General features: G+C 46.0%; 1 protein-coding gene across 1 annotated transcript in view; it reads right to left on the bottom strand.

Moving 5' to 3' along the window:
- Positions 1-26343, bottom strand: part of RREB1 (ras responsive element binding protein 1) — a 267242-nt gene that overhangs the window by 19712 nt on the left and 221187 nt on the right. Inside the window, 2 exon segments of the mRNA XM_029590608.1 lie at positions 6513-9252; positions 13286-13475. Of these exon segments, the coding sequence (XP_029446468.1) occupies positions 6513-9252; positions 13286-13475 (2930 nt within the window).

Raw genomic sequence — 26343 nt, 5'->3', positions numbered from 1 at the left:
CCGGGGGCGGCTCCAGCCGCTACTCCAGCCCGGGGCTGCGGCCTTAGCGTCGCGAAGAAGCTGCCAACGTCGGGGGTGGTCCCAGCCCCGCTGAAGATGAAACAAGGCCGCGGCTCCGACCACGGAGCACAGGAGACTCCAGGGCGGCCTCCGGGCCGCGTGGGCAGCAACGACCATGGCTCCAGCCACGTGGAAGGCCCGATGGCGGCGTCCTGCCGCATCGGGTGAAGAACAGCATGGGGTGAGTGTCTGCTCACGGGGGGGACCTGCGGGCAGCGAAGTCATAACAAAGAGGTTGTAGAATCAGCATCTCGACATCCACGCAGTGAACGAGAAGGCTTGAAAGTCGGGATGGCGTAACCTGCATTGATCCTGAGTGATGAGAGCTTCCTCAGTCTGATTGGTTCCTGAATGGACATCTCCTGCAGGATTGGAAACCAAATCTAGCTTGGCCAATGGGGAGCTATGAGAATCATCCCCCTGTCATCTCTGAGCTTCAACAAAGTCTTCAAAACCAGTGCAACTGGAGGATATGCATACAGAGGTCCTTGTCCCCAATGGAGATCAAAAGCATCAGAGGCTAGTTTGCTGTGCACGGAGCAGAAGAGAGGGACCTTTCTTTTCCAAGGAGCTGCAAAAAGATCCACCTCCGGGGTGCTTCAGAGCAGAAAATCCGATTTACTGCCCCTTGGTCCAGGGTCCACCCATGGGGTCTTATAAATCAACTCAGTCTGTTCCCCAGCTCCTATCTCCAGACTGTCCAGATAGGTGGCCCTGAGAACCATCCCCTGAAAGAAGGCCCAAGCTCACAGCTGGACTGCCTTGAGCCCTTACCTCCCTCCTTGTTGATGTAAAACATTGCCACTTGATTGTCTGCTTGGATCAGTACATATTGTTGGATAGCCGATCTCTAAAGCCCATAGCACATACTGAATTGCTTGGAGCTCCAGGAAGTTTATCTTGTACTGATGTTCTCAGTGGATCAACAGCTCTGGGTATAAAGCCCATCTACATGAGCTCCCCAGACCAGGTTGGATGCATCCATGGTTAAGACAATTTGGATCGAAGAAATTTGGAAGGGAACACCTCAAAACAGATTGGAATTTTCCCGCCATCAGGACAGGGAGTCCCGGAGTAGCAGAGTGACCTGGATATAGTCCTGGAGATCTTGGATGGCTTAGGAACAACCGTGACTTGAAGGTTCATTAGACTCTTCTCATGAACAGACATGCCATGGGAGTAAAATGAACTGTTGTGGCCATATGGCCCAGGAAACTCAACATGTGCCAAGCTGAAATCTGGCGACACTCTTGGACCCCTGCCGTAATGGTCATCAGAGTGGTAGCTTGTTGCTGCAGGAGGAAGGCCTTAGCATGAATCGTATCTAGCACAGCCCTGATGAACTGCAATTGAGGTGATGGGCTGAGGTGAGACTTGGCATAATTGATGATGAACCCTAGTAACTCCAACACCCACATGGTCATGCACATGAACTCCTTGGCTCCTACCTGAGATGTGCTCTTGACCAGTCAATCATCCAGACAGGGAAATACATTCACCCCCAGCCTGCGTATGGGTGCCACCACCACGGCTAAGAATTTCTTGAAGACATGCGTGGCAGATGCAAGCCTAAACTTCAGAACGTGATACTGGAGATGCCAGTTTCACACAACAGATCGGAGATACTTCTTGTGAACTGGGGAATATCTTGATGTGATTGTAGGTGTCCTTTAGATCAAGAAGGCAAAGCCAGTCCACTTTTTGAAGAAAAGAGATTAAAGTGCCCAAGGAAATCATCTTGAACTTTTATTTTTTGATGAATATTTCCTTATGTCTAGGATGAGACAGAGTCCCCCTGTTTTTTTTGTTTTTTTTTGAATCAGGAAGTATTTGGAGTAAAATCCCTGACCTCTTTGCCTTGGTGGAATGGGCTCAACCACCCTGGCCATTAAGAGGGAGGAGAGCTCCATGACCAGCACGACCCAATGCACTGTGTGCCAAGATGGTTTTGGAGGGAGATTTGGTGGAACACCTAATAGCTTTAATTTGCATCCTCTCTGAACAATGCAGAGGACCTACTTGTCCGAGGTTATACTGGGTCACCATTTCGCATAGAACCGTAGCTTGCCCCCTTCTAGAAGGTACACCGGCATGGGTACTGGAATCCTGGCTACACTCTCTGAGGTTTAGTCAAAACCTCATACCAGGTGTTGGCTAGAACACCATCTGTGGCTTAGGCGCCTTCTGCTGCCAGGGATGGTTTCGAGGGGCTTGTTGAGTGCAGGACCAAGAGGGCAGAGGAGAGTTTCCTCAGGTGGAAGAAACGCTTTCTCTGCCCCCAGGAGGAGGTTGGGTCCAGAGCAGGTGTGGATAGATGATAAAGCATTGTAGTGATCACGTATCTGTACCACCATGTCCTTAACAAGATCTCTGAAGACATTTTCTCCCATGCATGGAATGCTAGCGAGTTGCTTCTGCATTTCTGGATGGAGATCTGAGGCACAAATCCAGGTTCGTCTGCGTGCCCCTATCCCAATAGCAGAAACTCCTAATGTAGGTCTATGTTTCCAACATTCCAGACCCTTGGTCATTAGTGACTGGAAGGAGTCTTGCTGCTTCTGAGGAAGCTGCTTGGCCACCTCTTGCAGCTGCTTCCGAATGTCCTGTATATACTCGTTTGTGAAGAGCTGTAGGCTACTATATGGGCAATGAGCATGGCACCCTAAAAAACTTTCCTCCCATGGGTGTCGACGTGAAAAAGGATCCCTCCCCAGGGGCAGAGGAGTGAGTTCCAGAGCCCTCTTAAAAGTGGATTCCACCACCAGACTGGTGTGGTAGCTGGCGCTTACTGAATTCAGGAGCCTTTTGGACGAGATAAACAGCATCCGCCTTCTTATTTATGGGAGCCACCAAGAGGCGATTCTCCCACATCCTCAACAACTCCTGAAGAATCTCATACACTGGGACTTCCATGATCTCCTTAGAAGACTCCATGTATTGGAGGATATCCAGCATCTTGCATCTGGAGTCTTCCTCCATCTGCAAAGTAAAGGGGCTGACCTCCGCCATCAACCATATAAACCCTGCGAAGTAGAGGTCCTCTGGCAGGGGACTTCCTTCTGACTAGGGGAGGCAAGGGATCAGAGGGTAGACCCCTGATGCTTAGTCATCTGAACCATCATCAGAGTGTCAACATCCCCAGGAATAAACGGATTCTGAACCACTGAGACTCACAGGGAAGGGATCCCTATGCACTGTGTCCCTGGATAGCAGATCAGCGACTGGTGTCGCCAGGACCCTGAGGACCCCAGCCTCATCAAGGATGTTTTCTCTTCCGAGGAGACTGGGAGCACCATCAGATCGGCTGGCACTGCCTCCGATGCCCCTCCGCGCATCAGTGAGGGAACAGGCACATACAATGATGCTGGTATCTGTAAAGTACCAACAAAGGCATGCAAGGAATTGAGCAGCGACTCAAGAATTGATGGTGCCGTCGATGCCCCAACACGGAGGCCTTAAGAACATAAGAAATTGCCATATTGGGTCAGACCAAGGGTCCATCAAGACCAGCATCCTGTTTCCAACAGTGGCCAATCCAGGCTACAAGTACCTGGCAAGTATCCAAAAATTATATCTCTGCTACTGCTGCTAGTAATAGCAGTAGCTATTTTCTACGTCAGCTTGATTAATGGCAAGTAATGGACTTCTCCTCCATGAATTTATCCAAACCTTTTTTAAATCCAGCTACACTAAATGCACTAACCACATCCCCTGGCAACAAATTCTGGAGTTTAATTGTGCGTTGAGTGAAAAATAATTTTCTCCGATTAGTTTTAAATGTGCTACATGCTAACTTCATGGAGTGCCCCCTAGTCCTTCTATTATCCAAAAGAGTAAACAACCAATTCACATTTACCCGTTCTAGACCTCTCATGATTTTAAAGACCTCTATCATATCCCCCCTCAGCCGTCTCTTCTCCAAGCTGAACAGCCCTAACCTCTTTAGTCTTTCCTCATAGGGGAGCTGTTCCATCCCCTTTATCATTTTGGTCACTCTTCTCTGTACCTTCTCCATCGCAACTATATCTTTCTTGAGATGCAGCAACCAGAATTGTACACTTTATTCAAGGTACGATCTCAGCATAGAGTGATACAGAGGCATTATGAATCCTCCGTTTTATTCACCAATCCCTTCCTAATAATTCCTAACATTCTCTTTGCTTTTTTGACTGCCACAGCACACTGAGCCGACTATTTCAAGCTATTTTCCACTTTGACACCTAGATCTCTTTCCTGGGCCGAAGCTCCTAATATGGAACCTAACATCATGTAACTACAGCATGGGTTATGCATCACCTTGCACTTATCCACATTAAATTTCATCTGCCATTTGGATGCCAAATTTTCAAGTCTTACAAGGTCCTCCTGCAATTTATCACAATGCACTTGTGATTTAACTACTCTGAATAATTTTGCATCTTCTGCAAGTTTGATCACCTCACTCGTCGTATTCCTTTCCAGATCATTTATAAATATATTGAAAAGCACAGATCCTAGTACAGATCCTTGAGGCACTCCACTGTATACCCTTTTCCACTGAGAAAACTGTCCATTTAATCCTACTCTCTGTTTCTTGTCTTTTAACAGTTTGTAATCCACGAAAGGACTTTGCCGCCTATCCCATGACTTTTTATTTTTCTTAGAAGCCTCTCATGAGGAACTTTGTCAAATGTCTTCTGAAAATCCAAATGCACTATATCTACATGTTCACCTATATCTATATGTTTATTAACCTCTTCAAAAAAGTGAAGCAGTTTTGTGAGGAAGACTTGCCTTGGGTAAAGCCATGCTTTGTTCCATTAAACCATGTCTTTCTATATGTTCTGAGATTTTGATCTTTAGAACACTTTCCACTATTTTTCCTGGCACTGAAGTCAGGCTTACTGGTCTGTAGTTTCCTGGATCACCCCTGGAGCCCTTTTTAAATATTGGGGTTACATTAGCCACCCTCCAGTCTTCAGGTACAGCTGTATACGTCTCTCCAATTCCTCCTCAAAGATCGCCAATTCCAACACCAATTGGGAGGCAGGAAGTGGCCACATCCTCTTCTGAACCGAGTGGAGGATCAGTGGCTGATACCATGATCGGTGGAGACCTTGGCATACTCTCAGGAATTTTAGAGGATGAGCTCTCCTCATTGTGGGGTTGATTTGGACTATCTCAATTCTCGGCACCGTGCATCAATGTTGACCGATGCTGATGCTTGTTTGGCTTCCCTCGAGGCTCGGCATGGTTCTTCCCCAGTGCCAAGGTCTAAGAGAATGAACCCAAAGTCTTTTTCGACTGGGAGGAGCTGGGTGATGACCTATCTCCAGAATCCCTACCAGTCAGCAATGTCAAGGGAGCCAATACCCCGCACCAAATGTCGATGGCCCCATGTCTATTGTTGTCACTCCATAGACCTTTGATGCCAAAGGATCATTCTTCTGGTGCCTGAACAGATGTTCCATTAAATCCACGTGGAACTAACATTCTTTGGGGGTCATTTGTGAGCGCTTGTGGCAACTTCGAACATCATGCAATGCCTCCAAGCAGAGGACATATCTATCATAGGGATTTATGATATAGTCCTCCTGCATCAAGGACATCATTGGTACCCCGAAGACTAACCAGCATAAAACAAAAGGAACACTAAATCAACTCAATAGCGTCAGTGGCTGATGGCCGGCAGGTACAGACGGCATCACTGTCTGGAAGGGAACAGACTATGAAAGGAAACTAAATGTCAAAATGCCAATACATAGGGATACTAATGGGAGAACTGCAGGACCCCACGCCGAACAGTAAAGCGAAAACCATGGGAACTGCAAAAACAGAAAAAAATTGCAAAAAAAATCCAACGATAGCTGAGACTCGAACGCAACCACTGGGCTCTGTGGAAAAAGAAAGACTGAAGGGATCCCATGTAGATGTGTAGTATAATGTATGCCATGGGCATGCTCAGTGAGGCTCAGTCAAAGTTCTAGAAATTTTGACATAAGTTTCCATGTTGGGCTCCATTGGATGATGTCACCCATGTGCGAGGACTGCCATCCTGCTTGCCCTGGGAGAATGTTATCTATTAGAAGCTAAACCAGAGATGAAAAAATACTTAATGCCTTGCCGCAAGGAATTCTTGACAGTTCAGGCGTATGCTGTAGCATCGCTCAAGAAATCCTTACATTGGGAATGCCTTCCAAGACCTCCTTTTATAAAGAAAAACAAGACAAGACCTGCACATGGCTGAAAAATAAAAATATGGCTATCTTAGCATATAGGGCTCACTCCTTGCTTCTTTTATTGGCACAACATTGTGTGCATATCACAGCTGAAGAGGGAACTTATGAGATCTTTAAAGCTCACAGGCAACCTCCTCTATGGATACTTATGTTGTTCCAATAGGAGACATCACAACTTGTATAAACACTTATTCTGACAGCAATAATTATAGCAAAGCTTATGAGTGCTCTTACCTGTATGAGTGAGCATGTGCCTTTGCAACGAACTTGCCCAAGGAAAGACCCGAGGACAGTAAGGACAGTTGATTTTTTGCAAGGAGCTGGAGTAGGAATTCCTCTTTCCTTTCAGTTTATCTTCGGCAGCTTCCCTCTCATCCTCGCTTGTTCCGTGCTGGTCATCTTCCTCTTGCACGCCTTCTGTGGACTGCAGAAAGGGGCTGAACTTGTTAGTGTCTGTGGTAGCAAGCATTTTCTCTATGCTTGCAAACTCCCCACTAGACTCCAAGTCTTGCCCAGCTGGGATTTTAGGTTTGTTTTTTGTTCCTTTCTTTCTACCTCTTTTCTTTGCTAACCCAACCATGCCTGCTGCAGCTGACTTCTCGGCCACACTTGGGCTGTTTGCTTTCAAACCAATGTCACTGGGGAAGTTGGGATCCATCTGCAAGGCTGCCATGATTGTCACTTTTGATTTGGGATTCTCTGCTTTCTCAGACCCAGTTGCACTGCTGGCTTTCGGAAGATTAGAGTCTGTAGCTTCAGTTTTTAGCAAGGCAGAGGCAGCCGATACTGATGAAATGATCTGTGCTATAGAAGCCAGTGGTGGCAACTCTTTAACTAGTGGAGGCTTTGGCAAAAGGAGAGGCGGCTTGGGTCTCAAAGGGCGCAGGAGGCCAGAGTTGCCAAGAATGGCTGGGGAAATGATAGGAACAGTTAAATGTAGTGGACCTCTCAGGGGCTGGGAATGTCTAAGCAGCACAGGTCTGTCAGGATTCCCATTAGCACCGAATGCCGGTGGGCACTGCTGACAGTCGTAGAGTTGGTTTCCAGGTTCAGAAACTTGCTTCTGTTTGTTGGCTTCATTGGGGGCCTCTGCCTCTTCCCTCTCCTCCTTGTCCTTTCTGAGGTTTTTGGGTATGGACAGGTCTATGGGTTCCATGGAACAGTCGTAGTGTGAGAGCTGGGGGGAGTTGTAGAGGTTCTCTTGTTTCACTTGCACATCGTACAGGGTTTTGTTCTTTTGAGAAAAGTCCAAGGGCTCATCCAAATCCTGTGGGAAACTATTTGCGGATTCAAGTTTGATTGGGAAATGTGGCACAAAGCCATTCTGGGGTTCTAAGAAGGGTGCGGTGGGCTTCCGGTCCAGGTAAGCATTCTCCTCAGACATTGGGGATTCAGACGGATTCTCTTCAGGGTTGCAATTCACCATCAAAATGTGACTCTCTATTTCTCTCTCTTGCACATGCAAGTGTTGCTTGAGGATATGGTGAATGCAGTTTCTTTTGGCTGAAAAGGCAGTGCCACACTCTTTACATGCAAAAGGTTTCTTCTTCTGAAAGGCACTATGGGTTCTCATGTGAATGCGAAGGGCCCTGTAGTGCTTCAGGTCATCCCCACAGTATCTGCACACAGTGTCTGGAGAGCAGAAGGCATCCACCATTTCCGATGTGTTACTGGAGACATATTCAATATTCTTTTCAATATCTTTCCTGGTCACCTTGAGGTGCTTTTTGCGCAGATGTCTCTCACAATTGGCTTTCACCGTGAAAGGATAGTGGCAAATTTTACAGATGTATGGTCTCTCCCCACTATGTGTCCTCAGATGCCGGATCAGTGCTGCCTTATCAGCTGCGATGTAGTCACATATGTTGCACTGGTAAGGGGAGATGCCCAAGTGGGAGCGAATGTGAGCCCTCAAAACTCCAGAAAAGGCAAACACCTGATCACAGAAACGGCAAGGGTACAAAACTTTTCTCATGGCAGGAGATTTCTTGCTAGCTGCTCCTGACAGCATGGCCTTGAAATCCCTTTCTGTCACCTCGTTCTTAATCTTGGATTCCAAATCCAAAGGCAAAAGAGCTTCCATTATATTGTCCGGTTCCAGCTGCGTTTCCATTTCATGCTGACTTAAAGGATCTCCCTTGGACTGAAGAGAGAGCTGTGCAATTGACTTGGCTCCAGAACGAGACTGCAAATAGGAAGCATTTGAGGCAGACTCTACTGAATTTCTGATCACTCTTAGTGCTGGGGGAGGAAGGCTTGGACTGGTACATCCTGGAGATGCTTGCTGTGCGTTAAGAAGAGGAGGAGGCGTCGAGGCTGCAACAACTGTCCGTGGTGTTACTAAGGGCTTTGGCTTCAGAGGAGGCATGTGCTTGAAAATGGACTGGGCAGCACTGGGAGATGCCTTGGAAAGTGATGGGAGACTGATCTGAGTAGGTGCCGCAGAAGCCATCTTCAAAATCTGTTGAATGTCAGCCAGCTCACCGGAAATTGGTTTCACCACAATACTGCTGTTGGGCTGAATGATAAATCCCTTCTGGAAAGGCTGAAGGGACAGTAGCTTCATGTTCTCTTTTGTATGCGGAAAGCCTGAAAATGGGCTTCCCACAGAAGCAGCCTCTAGTGGAGAAATGTTCATTGCGCTTGCGCTGCCTGGTTCCTGAGGTAGGTTGCTCTTCAGTGTTTCGAGTTGAACGGCTTGAAAGTCATCTGGAGTTAGATCCTCTTGTTGGATAGGTTTGATCTCTTTGGTGTGCTGCAGGCCCAAAGATGCCATGAAGGCTTTCTGTTCTAGATCATCATCATCAGCCAGGCCTTTTGATTCTGGTTTGTGCTCCTCGGTTCTCTGATCCCTGCTGTGGGTTTCTCTGTGCAGTTTGAGTGCAGAAAACATTGGGAATGCTTTGTTACAGGTTTCGCAGACAAAACGATGAAATTCACTGATGCACCTTCGCAAATTTGTCTCGCACCAGACCTGCATGAGTAGGGAAAAAAAAAACAAAACACCAAAAGGAAGAAAATAACTGAGCTGTTATTTGAGAAAACAAGATTGCATTCAATATCAAGCAAAAGGCATACAATATACCAAGTCTTTTTTCAGTGCATTTCAGATTTATGCAATTCAATTCAATCCTATTTCAGCTATCCACATAGACAAAAATGCAGAATGCACTTGGCAACAAGATAAAAAAAAATCTTTAATTAAATACACAATCTACTGAAGGAAAAAAATCCATCCCCATTTGACATTAATGATAAATTTACGATTTAACAACTTTGAGCAAGGAAAGAGTACACGATTCTAACTGCATCAAACATATAGGTATTATTCTTCAGTAGAAACTGGGAAAGTCCAAGACTGACTGTCCCAACTGGTCTTTGCTCTTACTGCTCTCGGAGTCCTCACTGCTGGACTAAATGATGGGTAAGAAAAAAGATTTTCTTTGTGCTTTACAGTTTTCCCAAGTTTCAAAGGAGCCATGTGTGAGGCAGGACCCCTATGTTCCACCTTAAATGCCTTAAGGAGGGTGTGCTCTACGGGTGGGATCCTGCAGGGCAGGTGGAGCTCAGAGGCCACGACCAGAGACTGCGGAATAAGAGCTGGGATCCAGGTGGGGATAACCAGACCAGGCCCAGGTCTCCAGGAGGAAGGCAGCTCCTGTGCGTAACACTGTCCAAACGCTGAGCTGAGACGAAGCAGCACAACTGTGAGTAGAGAGAGAGAGAGTACACTGTCTAAAGGTAAAGCCAGTCCACTATGGCCTATATGAATGAAACTCTGAATAAAGAGTATGTTTTAAGAAAGGCTGGAGTCAAACTGAATTTCTGCTTCCAAGCCTGTGGGAATCACTGCCCGTTCCCACATAAGATGTCATGCGTGGGATTTTTTTTCTAAAACTTTGCACAGAAAAAAAAAACCCCCAGCTTCCAAGAAAGTGCTTGTCTGGAGAAAAGAGAAAGCTGTGAAGAGGACCTGTGGTTCTAAATGCCATACAGAACCCAGGGGGGCCTGTGGCTCTAAAACTAAGTACAGCGCACAGGGAGCGCAGGAGTACACGGTGATTTGTGAGAGAGCGTGGCAGAAGCTGCACTGGAGAAAAAAAAACCCCTCAAAGTTTAAAGTTTCAGGTAGAAAGGAAACAATGCGTGGGCCTGGTTGCAGGGACAGCCGGGACAGCCGGGACGTTTCAGGGATGAACCGGCTAAAGGGAGAAGACCTGCTGGGAGACAGACAGGGATTTAAAAGTTATTTAGTTATTGCTGGTTATGCAGGCTTTTTTTTTTTACCTTTTTTTTTGCCTTGAGAAAAAAAGAAAAAAGAGGAAGGAACACTGGTGCAGCAGGGCTGTGCTGAACAGAGCACGGCCCTGGAAAAACTGCCAGAGGCGGTTGTGAATGTGGTGAATGGAAGCCGGGCGGGGGCCCTCTTCCAGGAAGCAAGCCACTCTGCAAGGGAGGTGTGCAGCCACGAGAGAACCTGGAGCGGAGCAGCCAGGCTATTGCAGCACCAGCATATGCAGCAGTCTTGAGAGCGTGACTGAAGGAAGCTGGCAGGCCCTGATCCAGAATCTCCAGAAGGGAGATAGGAGATTACAAGAAAACATGGCAAGGGAGTCAGCGGGCCTGGGCTGAGCAAACACGGAACCAGGAAGCACGCTGGGCAGTCATCAACTTCTACGTGGAGTGGAGCTTCGTGGCCTTGTCAAGAACTGGCCACGCAGAGTGCCCAGGAGGAGCCACTACGGACTGGCACGGACTGGACAAGGAGTGCCAACAGCTCATGGAGGAATCAGATGAGTGGTTGGCAGAGGTATCCAGTGAGCAGACAAGAGTCGTGGCAGCAGTCTGAGATTGGCACTACAGATGCTCGCAAGGAAGACACTGCAAGGTGCCCAAACATTACCGGGAGTCAAGAGACTGCTCCCGTGAAAAGCGCGGGGGAAGGAGGCTGTGAAGAACCCTGAGAGATGGGTCACAGAGAGCCTTAGCAAGAGCGACATACACTGCCCAGGAGGAGGCAGTATGAAGGAGTTGGAAGTCTGAGCCACAGGAGGTCCCGAGGGAGACCCTGAAGGGTGTCCAAACACTACCGGGATCCCCAAAACACCTCCCGTGAGAAGCCCAGAAGACAGGCAAGTGAGAGATGCTATGGAGAGCTGCAGAGAAGCCAGCGAGTGGTGTGGGCGAGTGGCCAGAGTGTACAGAGGAGGAAACTGCAGAGAGCCCAGAGGGAGGAGCTGCAGAGTATACAGAGGAGCCAAGGAGAGGCTCTACATCGGAGATACCAGTTGCCAGGAAGCGGGTGTAGCTGGTTATAGAGGAACCAGCACTGTTGGTTCCCCATTTGGTCCATATAGCTCTATCAGGGTGGAATTCAAACCCGAAGCTAGCAAAGGACTTAAAGGACTGGAGATGAGCACTGCATAAACAGAACACTGGGTGGTGGTCATGACGCTGTCAAGGGTAACCCTAGGAGATGGGGGGTGAGCAGGACATGAGGTCTCTGTTCCCAAGCATAGCTGGTGGGAAGACAGAGGAAGGGGACTGGGAGGTCTTGGACCCTCCTGGATGAGAACCAGGAGGGAGTAGGGACGCTTGGTCCAATGGGTGAAGCTGAGGGGAGGGGTATGTGAAGCAGCGCCCCTAGTGTTCCCCTATGTTACTGCGCAGGACCAAGCTAGATGCCTGGTCTACCTTAAATGCCTTAAGGGAGAGTATGCTGTACGGGTGGGATCCTGTGGGGTAGGTGGGACTCAGAGAGCATGACCAAAGACTGGGGAATAAGAGCTGGGATCCAGGTGGGGATAACCAGACCAGGCCCAGGGCTCCAGGAGGAAGGCAGCTCCTGTGTGTAACACTGTCCTAACACTGAGCTGAGATGAAGCAGCACAACTGTGAGCAGAGAGAGAGAGAGTACACTGTCGAAGGTAAAGTCAGCCAACTGCTGCCTATATGAATGAAGCTGCAAATAAAGAGCATGTTTTAAGAAAGGCTAGAGTCAGACTGAAATTCTGCCTCCAGGGCTATGGCAATCACCACTCGTGCCCACACTGTGGTACTGTGTACCTGTTTTTTGGTGGCCATTCCACTGGAGATTCTTTACCCCACATACTTCGCAAGTGCAAAGTGCGCAGGCTAGAGGACACACAGAGATTTCAAAATGAAATTCCTGCTCATTCTTTCGGGAGCCCGCCCTAACCACGACCTCAGAACCGTCCCTTATTCCTGCAGAAATCTCTTAGAAAACTGCCCTTTTAATATATTCTCTCTCCTGTCATAATTTGGATGCTTTTCTGTCACCTTCTTATCACTCTGCTTTTAAATAATCCTTCACCCCCTTCCCTACAGAATTGTAATATAATCTATGATTCGCTTGTATGTTCACGCCACACCTTCACTGGCTTTCACCTGCTTTTTTTGTTTTCACTTGATAAGAGGAATACAGCTCTTGAAACTGTAAAAAAAAATGAATTTAGTCCAATAAAAAGATATTACTTTCAATTTTTTTTTTTTTGTCTGTTGACCTTTTATTTCCATGCATTCAAGTGTACAAACATGGCATCCACACTACTTTATCTTTAAAGATTGAATTTAATTTTTAATTTATGTTCCGCCTTTTGTGGCCAGTCAGACACTTCAAAGCGGATTATGTTCAGGTACTGCAAGCATTTCCTTGTCCCCAGAGGATTTACAATCTCATTTATAATCTGATTTATTAAAGCTTTTCTCCCATTCTGTGTACATCAGAGCCCAAGTTTGTTCCCGAGGCAATGGAGAGTGAAGTGATTTGCCCCAGGGCATAAGGAGCAACAGTGGAATCTGAACCCTGCCTTTCCTGGTTTACAGCTCGCTGCTCTAACCCATTAGGCTACACCTCCGCCCAGTTAAACCCCTAGTTCCAAGCAGGCCTGGCAAAATGGACTCCACTGGCCCACTCTTGACTCGTCATCAAATTCTACGGTCAAGCAAAAGTCTGGACTCACACACTCCTTGGTGGTTAAGGTTACCTGAGATATGATGGGAAATTTCCTACAGGAGAAGTCGGTGAATCCCAGGTCGTGGAAGCCCGCTGCGATGGAAGGGTTGTTCTGAATGAAAGGCTTTCCCGACGGGTCTTTTGGAAGCTGCTTGTGGATGACTGCATTGTGGCGCACCAAACCCCGGTGGGTGCGAAAGGTAATGCAGCAAACGTCACACCTGCAAAGGTCATGAGCACACACAATTTAATTCTGGTCGTTGACTGGGAGAGTCAAATCGAGGGGGCAATTTTTAAAAGGCATTTTCAAGGATTAAGCTGTGTTTTATGTATGAAAATGAGGTCACCCTCCTTCTGTGCATAGAAGCGCACGTCTTTAGTGCTAGTACACGTAGACTTTTTAGAGTGACTACTGAAGTTGGTGCACCAGAGAATTTGCTGCCGTTAGGTGCCAGAGAACACAGTTCACGCTCCTACATTACCTTCGGGCCGATACAGTAAAGTCCGCGGGACAGCAGGCGAACAGGCCACTCTCCTGTGAGCGCGATTCTCTATTTAAATGAGGCCCGGCAGTAAAAACAGGCAAAAGGAGGCACTAGGGACACTAGCGCATCCCTAGCACATCCTTTTGGACAGGAGCGTCGGCTGTCAGAGGGTTTGACAGCTGACGCTCAATTTTGCCGGCGTCGGTTCTCGAGCCCGCTGACAGCCACGGGCTCCGGACGCCGGCAAAATTGAGCGTCCGGTTTTTGACCCGACAGCCGCCAGCTGACTTCAAATTTTTTTTTTTTTACTTTTTTTACCCTTCAAGATCTCCGACTTAATATCGCCATGATATTAAGTCGGAGGGTGCACAGAAAAGCAGTTTTTACTGCACATTTTGTTTTTTGAATTGTGCGGGAATACCTAATAGGGCCCTCAACATGCATTTGCATGTTGAGGGCGCTATTAGATTCGGGGGATTGTACGCGCGTTCTTGGCCCCTTACTGTATAAGGGGTAACGCTAGCGTGTCGAAAACGCGCGTCCAATGGCGGATTAACAGTGCGCTCTGTCGGAGCACACTGTACTGTATCGGCCCGCTTGTGAGCACTACTTTCTTTGGTGCAAAAAGCGTATCAATTTTATGCTCACAGCAACCCAATCCTTAGAGGGAAAATTATCTAAAGACATCTCTTAAAATAATCACCTAATCTAACATCAGTTACAATAAAATATGAATGAAAAAAATATTTTCTGCAAGAGCATTCAAAAACATTTATCTGCATGCAAATGAAATTAATAAAGAGCAAAAGTTCTGTTTAAAATAGAAATGAGAGAGGACCATAATACCATAAAGGCCAGTGATGATAAGTACCATCATTTTCACAGCAAAAATTCAAGTTACACAAGAACTGAACCTTTAAAAGACAGACAAATCCTCACCAAATACAAAACAGAAATGTGCCACCAAAAGCTGAACTGGAAACCAGAAGCCCGATTGTATTATTATGCCTCGCAAAACATCAAGCAATAAAATCAAGAAATATAAAACATCATTCATAATATTAAAACCTTGATAATAAAATGAATAAATGTGAACCCAGCTGAAAAACATCCAATAATTAAAAAAAAACTTACATAAATTTGTTCTATTTCCGAAACATCAATAAAATATTTTAAAACATCTGATGAATAAAACATCCAATAATTAAAAAATGTTCTAATATTTCCCCAAAAAACAATAAAATGTTTCAAAACAGAAATATCAAATTATACCCAATAATAAAAATAAGGATTAAAAAATGTCCTGTTCTCCATGCCTGGGACCTTTTGATTTCCACGCACCCTGATATTATCATAGATAGGGAGGTAGGGCCACAAAAACTTTCTTCTCTATCTCATATACTAACATTCATTCTTTCACACATTCCCTCTCTCATATACATGCCAATTCTCTCACACACGTGGGCCGATTCAGTAAAATTCATGGGAGAGCCGGCGCTCCGAGCCTAGCGCCCACTCTCCTGGGCGTGCGATTTTGTATTTAAATGAGGGCCCACGGTAATAAGGAGGTGCTAGGGACAATTTCCCTAATGACAGAAGCGACGGCTGTCAGCGGGTTTGAAAGCCGATGCTTAATTTTACCAGCGTCTGTTGTCGAACCTGCTGACAGGCACGGGTTCGGAAAATGGACGCCGGCAAATTGAGCGTCCGTCTTCCAACCATGGGCCGATTTTTACCCCTTACTGATTTTTTTACCCCTTACTGTATAAGGGGTAAAAATAGCTCCTCGAAAACGCACGGCCAAACGGGGGCTAACGATGTGCTCGGTCGAGTGCATTATACTGCATCGGCCCGACATAGGAGCCGATGCAATTCGGTGCACTGAGCCAAGCGCACTGTTAACGAGCAGTTGGACGCGGGTAGAATAGGCGCTAATCAATCCCCTAATGCAATAAGGAGATTAGCGCCTATTCAAAGCGTGTCCATCGCGGAGTGAATGCAATAGCGCTGTTCACATGCAAATGCATGTGAATGAGGCTATTAGGCATTCAGTCCTGATGCAAAAAGAAAAATGTGCGCACATTTAACTGTCATCTATTAATGCCTGCCAGGAGCAGGCATTAATAGATGTGCGCATCAAAAAAAGAAGAAAAATAAAAGAAATAAAAAATAAATTTGACAGTCGGACCCCATCACAAAAACCGATGCTGAGTTTAACGGCATCGGTTTTTGTTACCGGTGGACAGCCACGAAAACAGACGCCGATAGACTCGGCGTTGGTTTTCGTGACTACGCTAAACACCAATCCCTTTGGGGCGCCATGCGCGCGTTAAGAGAGCGGGCGCTGACTTTATTGCATCGGCCCCACAGGCTCTCTCTCTCCCACGCACCTGCCTGTGAGAGCCTGTGTGTGACACAACAGGCCCTAGAATACTAATACGCCACCTACTGGGCAAACAGAACAAGCCAGACTGCTACAAATCCCTAGAGAGAAAACTACACACTAGTCAAAATACTGCACCCTCTGTCACACATGCACATCACAGCTAACTCTAGACCAGGGGTAGGCAACTTTGGCACTGGAGTGCAACAAACAGGACTGGTTTCAGAAGATGTACAATGAATATGCATGAAGTACATGTGCATGCATTGTATGCAAATATTATGCAAATTCATTGTGGATAGACTGCAAACAAGACCAGTTTCTGGCACTCCAGGATTGGGAGTTGCCTGCTCCTGCTCTTGATGCCTCCTCCCTCTCTCCCCTCCAATAACAGTTCAAAAACATTGTAGGCCTATTAGCCTGAAAAGGCTCCCTCCCCCATAAAATGGTGAAATTAAAACAATCAGGAGCTCAAGAAGCTCCTCCCCACCTGTAAAGCCATCCGGCCCTCAGCTGGAACTCCCCAAACCCCTTTACTATGGTCGTGAGCTTGAAACAATCGCTCCGCTTCTGGCACACCCCGTGTTGCTTTGACATCTTTTGCCATCAAAGTGACGCTGGATGTTTGTTCTCAGCTCCCAGTGGCAGAAAAGGGTTTGAGGGTTCCGGGTGGGGCAGGAGGGGCTTCTGGAAGGGCCCAACTATTTATTTCAATTTTGCAATTTGGAGGGGGGAGAGGGGAGGAGGGCGGCTTTTCAGGCCCATAGGCCCGCAACGTTTCTGAATTATTTTTTGGGTGGGAGAGCGGGATCAGCAGCAAAATGTCAACATCTGTTTCACTGGGGTGGGGGACTGGTTCAGTCTTTTTTTTTTTTTTTTATTTCCATCACTACTTAACCAGCTATATTCACTGATCATAACCAATTCCAGTTAAAGTTATTTGGGTACACCTAATCAGTAATATTCCAAGTTATCAAGGTTACCCTTGATGGAAGAACCCTTACCTTCAGTCCCAAGTACGGAAGTGTTGCAGTAGACTTCTAACCCACCGCTAAGGTTCAGATACAAGCATTGTCCAAAACAGCATTTTATCAGCCCCACCACCTACAACCCCTCCTGGACAGCAAAGACTCTGCAACAGGCTTTAGTAATCTCCCACCTGGACTACTGTATTTGTGGTCTTCTGTCATATATTATGTAATTTTTGTATTTTTATTTTATGCAAATATCTAATTGTATGTAGGTTAAGTCGTAACCTGTGTTGGAATAATAATGATTAGAGTCAGCAGACTTTGAACTATATAAATAATTTCCTCTCTGCTGGCATTCCCAGCACCTTAAACCGCCACCTGTAAGTCATACAAAATGCTGCAGCCTGCATGATAACAAAAGATAAAGAAATTTGACCACATGACCCATCTTCTGAAATGGCTACATGGGCTTCTGACACTCTACCACACTAAACACAAACTCTTAGTACTCGCTTATAAAACACCTTAAAGGCCTTGCCCCAACCTACCGCATGAGGTCTCTCGCCCTCTGCATAGCCCCATGCCATCTGCGCTCACAAACCCAGGCATGTCTGGAGGGGCCATCCACAAAAGCAAGGAGCCTCACCAAAACCAAGAAGAAAACCTTTGCAAGATCAATTCCAGCCCCGTGGAATCCCTTACTATCTCACATCAGACTGGCCCCAGATCTGCTATCCTTCAGGCAGCATTTTGACCTAACAAAGATGCAAATCTACTGCAACTCAGTGCAGAACCCACCAGACAACATTGCTGCACTAATTGTACCCAGGTTGCACTATTCTATTTACACTTACACAACGGCTTTGCACTACTTAGACTGCAACTGTATTTGCTACCTTGGAGTTACTTTAACTGTATTTCCTAATCATTGTGAGGTACTACACCAAATGTTGTTTATATTTTTATTTATCATGCATATGGCTCCATAACTATAGTGCGGTACTGTAACGGCACTGTGTGTAACATGCTTTCAACTCCCTGGAAAAGTGTGTCACATACAAACAATGATGATGAAAACTCTTGTATTTTCTGTATCAAAACCTTATTGGGAGTTTCCAAAGGTACAACAGTTCTTCTGCCTGCCAATACTTACATTCTGCAGCACAGAAATACTCAAACCAGCTCCCTGTACTATTTAGAAGTCCACAAAATAAGGTCCTTTCTCACGCCAGACTCTTTACGCCGTTACTCCTCCATGTTAAAATCTCACGGATATGCAGCAGTTTCAGTTTCACAGCCTGTAATTATTAAGGGTGCGGGTGTGCATTTGTTCTCATTTGTTTTGGTAGTTTATGCATGTACAGGTTTTTTTTACAAGCATAAAATTTAATTTTATGCACGTTTAAGTTTTACTTCGGCTTTTACATGAATAAATGGGCCTTTTTAAAAATGACCCTGGGGGCTGTACATTTAAAAATATGAATGGAAGTGGTTTCGCAAGCACTTTTTATGTCCGCTGTAAGGAGACATTCCCAGGCGTGGAGCTGGGGCTGTGAAATCATTACGGGTGTGCTTTCAATTTTTGAAAGTGCAAATATAAATGTTTGCGTGGACATTTACCCCTGTTCTGTCACGGTCACACTGATTTTCAAAGCAGACTTACAAGCATTAAATCTGCATTGAAATCTGCTTGTACTTTGTACACCTGGACTTCAGTCCTATAAGGGGCTGTAATCAAATTATCCTCAAACTTCTAAAATGAATGAAAGAAATCAAAACACGCACAAACCCCCCCCCCCCCCCAACCAAAACAAAGGAACAAACCAAACTGAAAATTGGTTTTGTGCTGAAACAAATTTATGAAACAAACCAATTTTTTTGTGTGCACAAGCCCAGTAAATTATCTGCAATCTGCAAGGCTTGCAAAGTGAAATTTGCACACGTCACATCAATTCATAGATTGCAAGGCCAGTTGTCAGCACTGAGTTTCTTCCCATCAACTCCCTCAGTCTTAATTTCCCCTTCAGCTTCAGACATCAATAACCGAACCCCCCCACACCCCCCCCCCCCCCCCAGTAGACCTTTCATTCCCCATTCCCCTGGTCCCTAATTTCTGCCAGGGCTACATCTAGTTTCCTCCCATCTCTTCCCTCCAGCTGACCTCTGATATGTAGTTAATTTTAATTGAACTGATCACCTTTCTTCCAATTAAATCAAGGCGATGTGCAAATGAATACCCCCACAGAGCTCTGAGCTCCAGCAGTATTGCTACGTATGGGCATATGGATATGGCCCCCTAGTATCCTCCTCCCTGGGCTTCCATGTGAGATGCAGGGCCTGTAAGTGCAGGACAGATTGATTTAGTGCTCATACACGGTTCAGTTCCGTGTTACCCTGTACGAGGGCAGCATGAGTTTAGCAGTGCTTATGCACATGCCATGATGATGGTGTAACCCGGGCACTTCTCGGGTTACCAGTAAGCCCTGGGTATTTAATGACAGTGTCAGTTAAGTCAGAGTAGGATGGAGATTGGGAGGTCCCTCCAGATGCAGCTCCTCCTTCTGCGGGGTTTGCCATACAACAGCTCCCCGGCTACAGCTGAGGAGGCAGTCCTTTGGGTTTAGTGCTGAGTACAGCAGGAGTTCGATTTTTTTGTTATTTTACAGGCCCAGCCGGTTTCAGCCAGGCAAGCCCTGCTTGATGGTCCAGGCCAGGGTCGGGAGGGGGGGGGGGGGGTTTCTTTTCCAGTCCACTCTCTGACTGGTTTGGGTTATTCCCCTCTGGGTGATTTTTTGGAACTTTTACTCTAAGTACTGGAGCCTGTTCAGTTCCTGGCTCAGGGAATGGGGAACCCTGGGTCTAGGCCTGGGCAGGTTAGGAAAGATCTGCCCTGCGCGAGCCTCAGTGAGGAAGGGGGGTGTCAGTGACCCGCTGGGGAGCCACCCTGGAGATTTCCTGAGTTTGGTAAACCTAATGTCAAGTTCCAAGTCAGAGGTTCTGACTGCCCTTCCTTCCTGCCGGGAGCATTAAGAGTCCTGCTCCTGGGGTTCCTCCCATTGGGGATACAAAAGAAAGATAAAACAAGGACTGCAACAGTAACCAAGACTAATCCAACAAACTGTGAGTAAAGGCAAAGCCTAACATCTGGGAAGTTACCCACCTGGTGCTTCCAAACGAGAGAGAGAGAGAGAGAGAGAGAGAGAGAGAGAGATTACCTCTCTGTACAGAGCCCATGACTTTATATCCTTGCCAGTTGGAAGGGGTGGTTCTGCCCATCAAAAGGACACCCTGCCCACCTAGGGACCCTATTTTTCCAAGCCCTGGAGGGCAGGAATTCCCCTGGCTGGCTTTTGACCTTCCTGCACAGACTGAGGAGGAAATTGTTACAAGAGGAATCATAGTGCTGCTGTGAATTAAGATTGTGCCAGTTTCATCGTTTTCATCAGTCTTCTGTGCTAAAAATAAATAAATAAATAAATAAAACTCACAGAAATCCCCCCTTCAAAGAACTATTCACCAACGAGCCAAATTCCACAGGGAAGCAAACCTGTCCTCAGCAGCTCCACCTACTTTATGACATTGGTACAAGGGCAACATTATACTGTTAGGACAAAGCCCTTCTTACAATTAGGCGCCAAATAAATGTACTGGTCATGGGTTACCAGCATAGGAGCTGCCTTTAAGAATCCAGCCTCAGAAATAGATTTTTCAAGGCGAGGATGGGGAGACGGCCGGATGGCTCAAGGCAGGCTGGCGCGAGGAGAAAGAGCCTTCCCCACTCTGTCAGGCTGCTGCGATACTGGCGTACGTAAAATGGACGCGCGTGACTGAGCGCCCGCTCTCTTAACGCGCACTGATCCACCTTCTCCTGGGCGCCCAATTCAATATTAAAATTAGCCGCTGCAGTGAAAAAAAAAGGAGGCACTAGGGGAAATCGTGCGTCCCTAGCGCCTCCTCAGCATCGGCGCGGGTTAGGAAACGGAAGCTCAATACGAGCATCCATTCTCTCCCGCCACCGGCACAATATAAATAGCCTGCACCGTGTAAATGGTGGGTTTATATGGGACACCCACAAATTTCTTTTTCTGTGAATTTTTTTTTTTACATGCTTACGCTTTCTGTGGTTCCTCCTACTTGGTATCACGACGATACTCGCAGAAGGGAACACAGAAAGCAGGAATTTTAGTTTTTTTACAATACGCCCTCGAGTGCGGCAGACCTTTACACTTTAGGCTGGCATAAAATTTGCCACTTGCATGGCTGCAGTGGCCGCGCATGAAACTTTGTGCATTGCGGGGGATTAGCTAATAGCTTCACCTACATGTCCTTCACACGTGATGAGCGCTATTAGCTATGCGTTCCATTGGACGCACTAATCCCCGTTTTTGCATCAGGGGTTATGAACGCGCGTCCAAAATGTGCAACCAATCGCGTGTTGAGCCGTGCGCTGGCCACGGCACATGGGTATTGCATTGGCCTGTGTGCGAGTGCTTCGGATCCTGCTCAGCTTGTACCAATCACGGGCTATTCTGTACTTGCTCTGCAGGCAAGTCAGGGCCAGACAGCAAACACTGGAGATTCACCGGAAATTAAAAAAAAACCAAACAAATTGGATTTCCAAATTCTTTAACCCTATCGTCATTTTACCTTAAGCCTCCAGAGAGACTATTTTAAATATTTGCTTCTCTAGAAATAAAGAAGCTGAACTCATGTTCCATCGGTGCTAGAAGCAATGAGTAGTGGGGGTTATGAATGCATTAGTGCCTCTTCGGTTGCTCAGCATGGCAGTACAGGACATGAACGTCACAGGCTCCAGCCTCATGTCTGTTTCATCTTCACTGGTGCTTCAGCTGCATCTGTCTTACTTCTCTAATTTCTGTTGCTTCACTATCTACATTCAATTTAAGATGTATTAATAGAGGCCCAGAAGCCACTTGTGGAACAATAATTCTTTTGAGCAGATCCTGATGAGGTAGTAAGCTTTGATAAGCAAAGACTTTTGGTATTTCTGAACACTAAGTAAATAAAACGAATCAGGTGTGCTAACTCCAGCAGACTCAACCCCCTAAAACGACTCTGGTACAAGTGAAAGCAAGTTACTTATACACAAGAAAACTACTTCACAGCGAGCAAGAACTCCACTTTATTTTATGTTTTTATACTCCAAGTTAAATAGTAACATATATTGAATAATTCTGATTTTTGCACTGTAAAGTTATTTTTTTTTCTCGTTTCTCAGCTTTTCTTCTTGCTAATTCCACAAGACTTTATGGCCGCCCCAACTAAGCAAGCTGCCACAGTCCAAGCCTCCAGGGGCCTTGGGCGGCTCCTTAACTTGCAGTTCTGGAGGGGTGAAAGCATTTCACTGCTCTATAACCAACAGGAGGCGCTCAAGCTGCTGGCAGACGCCTGCGCTCTCCCACCCCCCAAGATGCTTCCACCTCTGGGGCCCACCTGGATCCTGAAGGTACTGAAGAAGAGCGGAGCACAGTCCTGACCTTTAGCCCAATAATTCTAGCATCCTCTGAATGTCACGCCTGATGTCAGGGGTCTACGTCCCGTTTCCTTGGGCGATGGCAGGACTGTGCTGGAAGGAAAAAGGAAGCCAGGCTACCCAAGCCCTGCAGCCACTGCATGACACATGGTACGAAAAAGGTGCAATGAAAGAAAATAAAGATTGATGTTTTTTGGTTATTTTTGGAAGTATTCTTGGAAAGAACCCAACAATAATTACTAAAACTGCTACAACCGCTGTTTTTCTATTTTTACATTGGAGAAAAGGCATCATGCAACACTAAAAGGCAAATTTTAAAAGCCTTACGTGTGCCAAAGCCGGGAGGGTATGCGTATAAGTTGGGCCAGGGCGCGCCATGCGGATTTAAAAAGCACACGAGTATGCGCATATCTCCCGAGATGAGCACAAAGATTTTTTTTGCAAAAACAATGCGGGGCATGGTCTGGGCGGGGCGGGGCCATTCCTCGATTTCTCAATGAAATCTCAATGTAAGCATTTACTGTGCACAAGCTCGCGCCAGGGTCCCCTACTTCTGCTATGGATGGCGAGTAAGTACTGAACAAAAAGGTCGAAAGAGGTTAGTGGGGTTTTTAAAGGTTGGGGCTAACAGGGTAAAAGGGAGGCTAGTTAACTGGGGGGGGGGGGGGTGTTAGGGAGTCTTATCCTTTACCTGGACGATCTGGGAACCAACTGCAGAAACTGGTAATTGCGTCGGTGCGCATGTCTACTAAAGGCTCCCCCACTTACACGCTAGAGGTGGCATCTGTGCACACATGGGCGCACCTATATAAAATTATGCACACATGTACACGTATACACCCTATTTTATACCATATGTGCACATATGTGCAAGTGTTATAAAACGGCCGTGTCCTTTGGCACTAGCCAGCATATGTGCGTATGTGTGCGCCCGCGCGGCTGTTTAAAAGTTAGCAATTCTGAACCGCCTGCAGTGCTAGAAGATTACGTAGGTTTAAAGTACCTGCACACACTTTCACTTGCGTTTTTTTAATATATATATATTTTTTTTAATTGGGCTGCAACAATGGGGGGGCAAAAACATGACATTTTGTGCATTGTGGGGATTAGAAACTCAAATCTACGCTCGATTTCCTCCCATAACCTAAACATCTCGCTGGAACACCTCCATCCAATACAGTTAGGAACATTGCAGGTTAAGAAAGTCCATTTGTATTTCTGGCCAATACGAGGAGGGATATGTGCTAATTATGTAACCAGGAGTATTCGTGAATAAATGTCCCAACCAAAAAGAAAAAAACAAGCTGTTTCCTGCTACCCTCCAATGAAGGCGCAGGGCTGCACGGTCCCGTGGAGCTCAGCAGCTAGCGTTGGGACCCGGTGCCACAGGCCTGCAATCTGAAGGCAAGAATTACTCCGCTCAGAGAGACATCAAAGCTCAAGAATGGAACAGAATGAATGAGAAAAGCCACACCTTTTTTTTTTTGTTTTTAAATCTTTTTTTTAAAGCATAAATTTCTAACTCTGAATCTTTCCTCGTTTCTACCTTTTTTTTAAACAAAACCAAATCTCATGATCATTTTTAGGGTTCTGAGAACCATTTCAATGAGTGTGTCTGCCTTTTTCCTCTGGTCTCAATGGTCTTCTTCCTCCTCCCCTATTCCTCCCCCCCCCCCCTTTCTCCAACACAATTCCACTCCAGGTCACAATATTCCTATTTCCCTACCTTTTAATTTGTGGTCGGCACCCCTGCTCCTTGTCCCACACTCCTCCAACCCAATGCCAACTCTCTTCCTCCTCACCATGGATGTGGGCACATCTTAGAGGTCTGAAAATGGTGGGGAGGACCATCACAAGTGGGGGAAGGCCAAGGGGAGGAGGAGCACGTTGCCCCTTCAGCACCTAAAAACATGCCATACAACTTCAAGCTCCTTTATCACATACAACAAGAAAACACACTAAGCCTCTCCACACTGGAAGCTGTCACTTGTCACCATTCCTGTTTTGTCTAGCTCTGAGTCTCCAGAGTACTTTTATTGACTCCCTGGGCTATGGATTTAATTTTAATTCTAGAGACACTAATGATCCACAGAAATTGGCTGGTCCGATGGCAGTGGTGGCTACAATTAAGTGAGTACAGAACAGTTACTATTTGTGGGTGATCTGAAGCTTTACAGTTCCTGTAATCATCATTTTAGTGGAACAACTCCAAATAGTGAACAGCTTCTCAGAAGACATCAGGATGGTATTCAGTCTGGACAAATGTGCTAAGGTGACCTTTGTCAAAGGAAAATTAAGCAAAGCGAACAAAGCAAAAAGCAAAGCAAAAGAACACAACATAAAATAATTTGAGCAGGAAGGTGTTTATAAACAGTATCTAGGAGCAGAAAAAGATGCAATCATCCAGCAGAGTTGACTGAGAGAAAAGATCAGCAAAGAATTCCAAAGAGACCAAAATTGTTATTGAAAAGCACTTTAACAGCATGGAATAAGATACAACCTATCAATCAACTTACGATCCCTACACTCCTATAGTTTGTTTTTTTTTTAACTGGTCTGCTAAAGATCTCAAACAGTTGGATGTAAGAACAAGAAAACTCCTCCAAGCCCACCCAGACTCTATAAGAATAAGCCTTTGCCGAGATTTTACATTTCTAGAGCTGAGAGTGGTTGTGGGCCTTACAGAAATAGATTACACAGATAGAGCTGCTACTATAGTCCTTCAGGCATACCTAAAGGCATCAACAGATCAAAATACTCAAAAAGTGTTGGAGCACAAAAGTAAACAGCCAAAAATCTGTCTCCATCCTTAAATTTGAACAATAGTTTCGACAAATAGAAGGACTGAGTGAGAATCTACCAGTGCACCAGGAGAAAGCAGCAACAGAATTTGCAAAAACAAGAGGAAAAAAACCTTTAAAGAATCAGACCAGCAAACAAAGAAAAACTGGGAATGGAGAAAGATAAATAAATAATAGAGTGCCCCGGGGACTTGTACTGGGACCAGGGTTGTTTAATGTATTCATTAACTACCTGGAGAAGGGAGCAACAAGTGAAGTGATCAAATTTGCAGATGACTCAAAAATATTCAAAGTGAGGCTTGTTGAGTGTGAGGCACTGCAGAAGGATCTTGCAAGACTGAGGAACTGGGCATTTAAACAGCCCTCATAGGCCTAAGGTCTGCAGATAAATGCATGCTGAAAATCTGGGCTAAAATCTGCAGGTAAGTTCTCAAGTCCAGTTTGAAAACGTGTGGGTGTCTCCAGTACGCTTGCCAGCATACGCCCACAAAGTTACACCTGCCTCTGAGCACGCATACATTTGAAAACCGAACATCTAAGTGTAAAACCTTTCCCTGCTCCAAGTCCACTCTCTGAAATGCCTCTTGCGAGAGCGCGCAAGTCCCCACATAACCAAGCTATGCATGCACGTCTACACGTATTGGCCCCTGGTTGAGACTGAAAAGGTGAATTACGTACCTAAACTGACTTTTATCAGGGGAATTTTATGACCATCCATGTAGGGCTAAAATCCACTTGCAGAAAGCATACACAGACTTATGTATGCAAGACTGCTTTGACAATTAGCAGGTATGTGCGTACCCCAGTTGGTGTATGTCACGCTTTTATACTGGCAGATGTAAACATATATGTGTATGTTTATGTACGTACTTTTAAAAATCTTAAAGTGTGCAGGTAAATGGCTTTCCCCCTCCAACTCCGCCCCCCCTGGAATGCAAAAAAAGTATATGCACAA

The sequence above is a fragment of the Rhinatrema bivittatum genome, chromosome 2 (assembly GCF_901001135.1).
Source record: "Rhinatrema bivittatum chromosome 2, aRhiBiv1.1, whole genome shotgun sequence".
In the NCBI taxonomy this organism is placed as follows: Eukaryota; Metazoa; Chordata; class Amphibia; order Gymnophiona; family Rhinatrematidae; genus Rhinatrema; species Rhinatrema bivittatum.
This window is presented reverse-complemented; position numbering and strand designations above follow the sequence as displayed.